We start from the raw sequence: 9,553 nt of genomic DNA, 5'->3' as shown, positions 1-9,553 counted from the left end.
GTGAGCTGGGCAAAAAACCTCTTTCTTAATGAAGTATCCCTTATGACCTTTAGGAAGGCACAAAATCTTCTGTGATATATTGGTAAAGAGTCACTATGTCCCTCCCATAAGGAACCCATTTAGTACAAGAGGTCCAATTCATGTGTGTTTTCCAGGTGGCCACTGTCTTGCCTGCACCAATGTCTTTCGTTGTTCCACATTTTATAAGTGAGACCGACATAGGTGTGGGGGCATGCACATGTGGCAAAATATACCACGTGTTGAACAACATGTGATATGATGTCTGAGATCAAAGGTATGTTTACCATCTGTAGAGTTAAGGCCACTTTGCACACAGAGATAAATCTTTGGCAGATCTGTGGTTGCAGTGAAATCATGGACATATTGTTCCATTTGTACACAGCCACAAACCTGGCACTGATTGTCCACAATTTCACTGCAACCACAGATCTGCCGCAGATTTATCTCTGTGTGTAAAGTGGCCTTTAGGTTAGGTTCACATTTCCGTCAATTTGTATCAGTCACAATCCGTGGCCCTGGTAAACAACGGAATCCGTTTGGCGGATTCCATTGTTCCCATATACTTGTATGAGCGGCGGATTGTGACTGATGACCCTGCATTGCATCCTCCGCCCGACTGATCAGTCATGGAACGACTGACCATCGGGCGGCAGGAATGCAGCATGTAACGTTTTTTGAGCAGCAGAATCCTTTTGGGTACTTGTATTATGTATGTATACTAATTTTTTTCTTTTTTTTGCAGCATCTATTGCTAAAATCCTTGCACAAGCATGAAAGACAGAGCAACAGTAGCAATAGGTCACTATCCCAAAGCAGCCATAAGTGATAGCAACACTGTAGTTATTGGTACACCATCCATACCTAATTCAGGACTCCTAACATCACAAGGGGTGACGGCGCCAAAGCAAAACACCTTTGGATTAACTACATCCCAGCACTTTCGAGCTAGCGTGCAACTTCAGAGGCTCAATACCCAATACCAAGGATCAGCTGCCACTCAGCACTGGGCTTTGAACAGTCAGGTATCCATCGCAAGTGGAGCTGGAATATTTGACTTGGATCGTGTAGATGAAGACGTCCTCAAATCTTTGGTTTTGGAGATGGGTCTGGACACAGCCAACGAACTTCCAGAACTTTGGTTGGGGCAAAATGAATTTGAGTTTGCTCCAGAACAGTTGTTGACCCTAGAGCAATGAAATGCAAGCTGATTTTCTTTGGAATACTGATAAAATATGACACGAACATAAATTCATTAGATGCAGTAGATCAGACATTTTTTATATGGTTGAATTACAAACACAAAAAAAACTAATTTAGAGGCAAGTTACTTTAACACCTGAGTAATTTCTCTCCCTTTATACAAAGCAATTATGTTCCTTATAAACACATTTTATTTCACTGTTACTTAGTTTCCGATTATATAACTGTTGCAGTTTGGTCTTTAAGTCTGAGTGAACAACCTGTGTCACATAAATGAGTTTTTATTTGGGCTGAAAGCTAACTGCGCATGTACAGTACAAACCAAAGGTTTGGACACACCTTCTCATTCAAAGAGTTTTCTTTATTTTCAGGACTCTGAAAATTGTAGATTCACATTGAAGGCATCAAAACTATGAATTAACACATGTGGAATGAAATACTTAACAAAAAAGTGTGAAACAACTGAAAATATGTCTTATATTCTAGGTACTGAAAAATAAACGCCTTCTGCTTTCATTACTGCTTTGCACACTCTTGGCATTCTCTTGATGAGCTTCAAGACGTAGTCACCGGAAATGGTTTTCCAACAGTCTTGAAGGAGTTCCCAGAGATGCTTAGCACTTGTTGGCCCTTTTGCCTTCACTCTGCGGTCCAGCTCACCCCAAACCATCTCGATTTGGTTCAGGTCTGGTGACTGACCAGGTCATCTGGCGTAGCACCCCATCACTCTCCGTCTTGGTCAAATAGCCCTTACACAGCCTGGAGGTGTGTTTGGGGTCATTGTCCTGTTGAAAAATAAATGATGGTCCAACTAAACGCAAACCGGATGGAATAGCACACCGCTGCAAGATGCTGTGGTAGCCATGCTGGTTCTGTATGCCTTCAATTTTGAATAAATCCCCAAAAGTGTCACCAGCAAAGCTCCCCCACACCGTCACACCTCCTCCTCCATGCTTCACGGTGGGAACCAGCCATGTAGAGTCCATCCGCTCACCTTTTCTACAAAGACACGGTGGTTGGATCCAAAGATCTCAAATTTGGACTCATCAGACCAAAGCACAGATTTAAACTGGTCTAATGTCCATTCCTTGTGCTCTTTAGCCCAAACACGTCTCTTCTGCTTGTTGCCTGTCCTTAGCAGTGGTTTCCTAGCAGCTATTTTACCATGAAGGCTTGCTGCACAAAGTCTCCTCCTAACAGTTGTTCTAGAGATGAGATGGTGTGTCCAAACTTTTCGTCTGTACTGTATATTTTCAGATTATTCCAAAATAATTCATATATTTATGTTATATGTAAATTATTTCCTGTATAATGTAGCTTCATTATTAAATTCTTAGAAATCGAGATGAATGGAACTGGTGTATTGTAACAGCTACCTATATGTGTGGTGGGAACAATAACAGTCGCAAAACTTTTTGCCAGGAAACAAATTTTGGCTTTTACAATGATTGCTGCATATGTGTTTTAGATTTTTTAGTTAGATGTTTCTATGGTTACTGAAGTACAAGTATAAACATTTTCTAAATATTTATACCCATTTACATATGCATCAAATTTACGCAAAGATTCAATTTGTCTCGGAAGATGTTTATTCATGACAGTGTTCTTAGGCAAAATTGTGAAAGAGTCCATTCCGTGGATGAAATACAACCTGTCACGGAGTCCTTCTCTCATATCACACAATCAACAGAGCGAGAGATGAGTGAAAAATCCAAAGAATATTTATTCTATGCAATCCAGAATGTCTATCAAATAATCCACCACAGAGAGGGTAAAATAGTCCAGTAATGGGATAAGTGTCCTGGGGATGAGTCACAATCCTCCAGCAGTCCTTTTCCAGACAAATGGGGGTTTCTCAACGGCTCTCTGGGGTGCTGCCTGTACCTGCAGCTTCTCCCCCCAGAGGATTGATCTTCTTCCTTGTCTCTTGAAGTTCTCCGACAGACTGACCAATCTACCAGGTAAACAGAGAGTTTAGGTGGGTCCCAGGCCCCCCTCCCCCGGACTTAAGGCCACGTCACACTAAGCAACATCGCTAGCAACATCGCTGCTAAGGAACAACTTTTACAGAAGGAGGCTGTGGATAAAAAAGCGCAAAATAGGGTCTTACCCCGATATATGTGGGGTGGGAAAGGGGGAGTAAACTCACTCACCTGAAGTAGTTGTGACAGTCACAACTACTAAAAGTGCATGTAAAACAAGATCCACGGCTGCAGCCACCCAGTGGCAGACATCAGAGAGTAATAGAGAAGGGTGTTCAATTGCTGCGCCAACAGATCACTCATTCAGATGATGAAGACCAATGTCACTTTATTCTCATACAGGTCTACGCGTTTCAGGAGCATCTGCTCCCTTCCTCAGGACCGTCAGGTTAAAAATAACATCAAATCTGTCCCACAGAGATCAGACACATAATAAATAGTGAAAATGACGTCATAGGAACATCCCTCTTCAGAAAAAAACGGCGGGAAAAGGGTGCCACGTTGTCAGCTATGACGTTTTACATGGAAAAAACATCAAACACATGAATTGTCAAAAACCACCTCTCTAAGTTGTGAATCACATCAAATACATGTTGCATGAAAAAACGGGAAGTGTGTAAAAATAAAGTACAAAACGATAACAAGTAACCCGTGTATATGCATGACATATCTATATAATATAAAAGAATGAACATGAAACAGTGTAGAACCCGGAGAAGTACGGGTGCATGATACATCAAGTGCATACTGTGTTTAAGCAGAGATAGAAGAACGTCACTATTAGTCTCTGCCGCCACCAAATGGGAGTGAAACATGAATGAAAAACGATGTGGATTAAACCTCAGGTAAGAGCAAGTGTAGTTAAATGTGTAAAACATGGGAACATAGAAACCCCGACAGTGATAGCTCACAGCCGGAGATCCATGACAGCAGTGTACTATAGGGCAAGAGCGTGGGAAAAAAAGTTTCTGAGCATGCGCCCAGGATAAGTATCTGGACTTGACAGGTCAAACAAGTTCAAGACCGTGGGAATCAATCTATAGCGCATGCGTGGCAGCCGAAAACCAAAGCAGATACCGAGAAAGTGTAGATAAAGAGAGGGGAAAGATCCCATGAACACCAAAGATACGAGATGGAATTGTATATAAGGAATAGAAGAAAAGAAGCAGAGAAAAAACGATTAATCCTTTGATGTCATAAAATCACAAATAGATCAATCTGTCGGGTCCCATCAACTAAGAAAAACTAACAACGTGAAATAAGGGGATCCAAACAGGCAATAACCTACGACCATATAATACAAATAAAAACACAGAAAAAAACACAGAAGAAAAATGGGACAAATTGCATATATATATATATCTGACTGTATATATAAAAATTTTTTTTATAAACCACAATAGTATAAGAACATATGTACACCTATAAAAATGCATATGTCATGTAGCACACACTATAATAAAAGGCCCATATAAAGAGCGCAAGGGCCCAGGTCCATAGAGGACAATGCTAATAAAAACTATGATCAAAAATATGTATATAAAAAAACATCTACATATATATTTTTTTTAAAAAAAAATATATATAATAAAATTAAATAAATATTATTATCCCATATCTAAACGGCCAAAGGTGAGGTCTATAAAATATTCGTAGATAAGAATATATAAGATAAAAAGTTAAAAATGCATGAAAGGAAGGGAGATAAAAATATCCATATGTATATATGTAAAAATTAAATACAATTTAAAACATGGTAAACAATGTTAGTTGAATAAATCAGTTACCTCATTAAGGCCCCGAGGTTTTAAGGTGTTAAGTTTATAGATCCAGTAGGTTTCTTTTTTATTCAAGATCTCCATCCTATTGGGATTATGAGTGGGTATCTGCTCGATTGGAGTGACCTTTAACTCAATCTTTTTGTTATGATATATAGTAGTGTGCCGGGATAATCCATGTAACATATATCCCACCTTGATATTGTGCCTGTGAGAATTAATTCTATTATGCAGGGCTTGGGTCGTCCTACCTACATACCGCTTATTGCAGTCACACTCGATCAAATAGATAACATAATCTGATTGACAATTAAGGTGTCCTTGTATAGGGAAAAAAATATCTCCCAGGTCAGATCCAAAACTGACCCTACCATGTCGTATCGATTTACAGCATAAACAATTTTTAGCCATACATCGCTGCTAAGGAACAACTTTTGTGACGTAGCAGCGATGTTGCTAGCGATGTTGCTGTGTGTGACATCCAGCAACAACCTGGCCCCTGCTGTGAGGTCGCTGGTTGCTGCTGAATGTCCTGGGCCATTTTTTAGTTGTTGCTCTCCCGCTGTGAAGCACACATCGCTGTGTGTGACAGCGACAGAGCAACAACTAAATGTGCAGGCAGCAGGAGCCGACTTCTGCGGACGCTGGTAACCACAGTAAACATCGGGTAACCAAGAAGTCCTTACCTTTGTTACCTGATATTTACCTTCGTTGCCAGCGTCCGCCGCTCTCACGCTGTCAGTGCCGGCTCCAATACATACTGTGGCTAGGAGTGCAGGGAACAGGGAGCCGGCACTGGCAGTGTGAGATCGGCGGACGCTGGTAACGAAGGTAAATATCGGGTAACCAAGATAAGGGCTTCTTGGTTACCCGATGTTTACCATGGTTACCAGCGTCCGCAGAAGCCGGCTCCTGCTGCCTGCACACGTAGCAGAGTACACATCGGGTAATTAACCCGATGCGTACTGTAGCTAGGTGTGCAGGGAGCCAGCGCTAAGCGGTGTGCGCTGGTAACCAAGGTAAATATCGGGTTGGTTACCCGATATTTACCTTAGTTACCAAGCGCAGCATCGCTTCCACGCAGCGCTGCTGGCTGGGGGCTGGTCACGGGTTCCTGGTGAGATCTGCCTGTGTGACAGCTCACCAGCAACCCATGTAGCGACGCTCTAGCGATCCCTGCTAGGTCAGGTTGCTGGTGGGATCGCTGGAGCGTCGCTTAGTGTGACATCTCACCAGCGACCTCCTAGCAACTTACCAGCGATCCCTATCAGGTTGTATCGTTGTTGGGATCGCTAGTAAGTTGTTTAGTGTGACTGGGCCTTTAGGAACAAATGTCCGGCAGGGGGTGATGAAATCTGCAAACCGGACAATGTACACAAAAGGAATACAGAATGGACAGAGCACCACGCCCAAAATACAAACCCACACAAAACCATACAGAACCCCCCATATTCCACAATCACACAACCACATACGGGAATGGTCCCAGGAAGCTCCACTGTTGGGAGACACAGCACTCATGGTAGTGCTTATGTTTTCTTCTCCAGACAATCATTCTTCCAATTGTCCAATCAGTCTGAAGGGGGCTTCATCAGAGAAAATAACTTTCTTCCCAGTCCTCTGCAATCCAATCCCTGTACTATATGCACAATATCAGTCTGTCCTTGATAGTTTTCTTAGATGTCCTTGACACCTCCAAAACTTTGCTTTTATTAATCCTGTGTCATGCCAACAGTAAAGCAACTTGAGACCATTCAAGTGTGGGAGTGAGCTCACTCACCTAACAACACGGTCAGAAATAAGAAATGTGATCTAAAGATATTCCAAGAGTAACTTCTACTAACAATCTAGGAGTAATTTAGTTATGAACATAGCTTTTTCCAGCATTATTGAGCATCATGTCACAAGGAAATAGTTATAACTAAGTGGCTTCATTAACAAAATATGAGGGGTTGCTGATAAGTCTTTGGCTTTACCCAGAATGAAAAGAGCTAGCATGATGAATCTTTATATTTATTCCACATCCTCTCCACTGATGTCAACACACTTCTTACATCGGTATTCCAAGTTCTGCAAGCCTAGTAAAAAGAAGGATTTCAGTTGTGCCTCAAACCAGGCATCTGTAGCAGCCATGGCATCAAAAATGGTGTGAAATTTGGTACCCTTGAGGTGTTTCTTTAGGTTGATAGTTGGAGGAAGCTAATCTAATGAATAAAGTGGGTGGTCAACCAGCAGGAAGCCCAGCTCTGCCAGTTTTGCCGTGGTCGCTTGTGCAGTGTGAGCGGAGGCATTGTCTTGCAGGAAGAACATTCCTTTGGACAGCTTTCTGCGCCTTTTAGCCTTCAGGGATGTCTTCAATTGGTCCAAAAGTTCAATGTAATACCTTGCATTGATGGTAGAACCCTTTAGAAGGTAGTCGACTAGCAGCACGCTCTCCTTTATCCCAGAACACAGACTTCATCACCTTAGTGGCTGATTTTTGCACCCTGAGCTTCTTTGGAAGAGGAGAACCACTGTGCCTCCACTCTTTTGACTGCTCCTTGTTTTCAGGGTCATACAAATAAATCCAGGTCTCATCCATAGTGACCAGTCGATCCAAGAAGTTCTTATCAGTCTGGAAACGCTGATACATGGACCGTGAAGTTTTCACTCGCATGATTCTCTGATCTGTTGTCACACATTTGTGCACTTTGCAGATAGCTTATTCATGTCCAAATGTTCATGGATAATAACACACACATGTTCACGGGAAATCCCCATGACGTCTTCTATTGCTTTAGCTGAAATTTGTCAATTCTCCCGTATGAGGTTGTGCACAGCATTGACGATCTCCGGAACAACAACCACTCTCGGTCATCCAGGACGTTCCTCATCATTGGTGCTGAAGTGGCCCATTTTAAATTTGGCAACCCATTTCTTAACGGAATATGAAGGGCATTGATCCCCCAATGTCTGCGACATATCACTATGAATATCCTTCACGGACTTTCCTTGCAGAAACAAGAATTTATCACTCCTCTGCTCTCAGTTGCTGTGAATATCGCATTAGACTCCGTCATTTTGTTTTCCCGCATGCGTTGAATACTGTTGCTATAAGTAACAAACACAAAATTTTGAAATATATATTAGACACATTAGGCTTTCATGGGATGTAACCTTCGTTACCATAGAAACAAAAAAAAAATCACAAAGCCAAAGACTTATCGTATTAACATTTATGGTTCATTGCCAGCAAACTCCTCAGATCTCAATCCAATTGGGAACCAGTGGTCAATCCTCAAAAAGTGGATAGACAAACGAAAACACAGGAATTGTTTTATAGTGAAATGTAAGAGTTTATCATGTTAATAACGTTCAAGAGAGTGCCTCCCATAAAGGGAAGAAAAGGTTTTAAAATTTTTACAGCATACAAACATTTTTACATGTCTTTACACCACTGTAATTGTGTTTTGTTCCAGCTCACGGACGTGCTGGGATTTGCTGTGGGGGAGTGTGGCGCCCCTGAGGCTTCAGTCACTACAGAGGTACTGCAACTTAGCCAGAGGTGTGGTATTCCATCTCAGCTAAGGAGGAGGTCAACACTGTTTCACACAAAGCATGACACCCAGGCTCAGAAACACCTCATCAGACATGGCAGAGGGCGTCATTATACCCAAAGCCAGGCTGGGGGGCTGGAGTCGTAGGAGTGAGAACACAAAGTACAAAGTGGAAACACAGTGTGAAGTGTAGAGTTCAGTCGGAGGAGCAGTGGAGGAGCTAAGATCCGTGGCCTGGACCAGGTACCGCTCGGCCCGGGCACCAACAGAAAGGGTCCTAGAGACCACTGGAGTTAATCTTCTGTGGCCTTGTTCCACACATAATCTACAGGTGGAAAGACTAGGTTGCACCATGGGGATTAGTCTCTAGGCTAGAGTAGTATAACTTATGGGCTCCGCTAACAAAACCAACGGCTGGGTGACTTCAAACACCACAGCCACACACCGCACACGAATTCGCTGAAAGGTGACCTAAAATGACCAGAGATAGCGCTTCACGCCACCCAACATGGTTCACGGGCACTGATACAGGGTTCAGTGAGTGAGGGCGCAAGGCAGGAGGGCAAAGCAAGCGCAGAGACCACCAGGAAAGAGTACATTTTAGAAAGGTGCACTGGACACGAACTCCGAACTACCCGGGATCGGCTGGAGCCCATCACGGTGAATCTCGACACTCGAAAGGTGGTCCCTGGCTTGTGTAACCGGCTACAGTGAGTAAAAACCTTGAGACTGCATCCCTATGTCGCTCCGTTATTCACCTGCACCCGCCATCAAAGACTACTACCACCACCCCCATCCACCCTGTGTTCTAGCTCTACCTGTTGGGAGCTTCACCATCTAAGCTGCGTCATCATCTGCCCCGGAGAGCCCCATCTCGCAGCGGTGGCACCTAACTTGCCACATACCACAGGTGGCGTCACAAATAAACTGTGATCATCCCCTTCATTTTCCCTAAATGACACCGCCGAGGTCATGGAGCTGGGTCACGCCACCACAGCGCTCAAAGAGCTGAACCTCTGCCAGGTAAAGAGTCACA

At 43.1% G+C, this 9,553-nt stretch overlaps 1 protein-coding gene across 1 annotated transcript; it reads left to right on the top strand.

The window, feature by feature from the left end:
* Window positions 1–791: 791 nt before the first annotated feature.
* On the top strand, window positions 792–1,217 carry CITED1 (Cbp/p300 interacting transactivator with Glu/Asp rich carboxy-terminal domain 1). The gene has a single exon (XM_075324906.1). It carries the CDS (start codon window positions 792–794, stop codon window positions 1,215–1,217), a length of 426 nt encoding a protein of 141 aa, XP_075181021.1.
* Window positions 1,218–9,553: the final 8,336 nt, after the last annotated feature.

This window comes from Anomaloglossus baeobatrachus, chromosome 9 (genome assembly GCF_048569485.1).
Source record: "Anomaloglossus baeobatrachus isolate aAnoBae1 chromosome 9, aAnoBae1.hap1, whole genome shotgun sequence".
NCBI lineage: Eukaryota > Metazoa > Chordata > Amphibia > Anura > Aromobatidae > Anomaloglossus > Anomaloglossus baeobatrachus.
The sequence above is the reverse complement of the archived record's forward strand: the minus strand, read 5'-3'. Positions and strand labels throughout refer to the sequence as shown.

Bases quoted from the DNA above. Each gene is read 5' to 3' on its own strand.
- CITED1 (XM_075324906.1), top strand. From the start codon at position 792: ATGAAAGACAGAGCAACAGTAGCAATAGGTCACTATCCCAAAGCAGCC.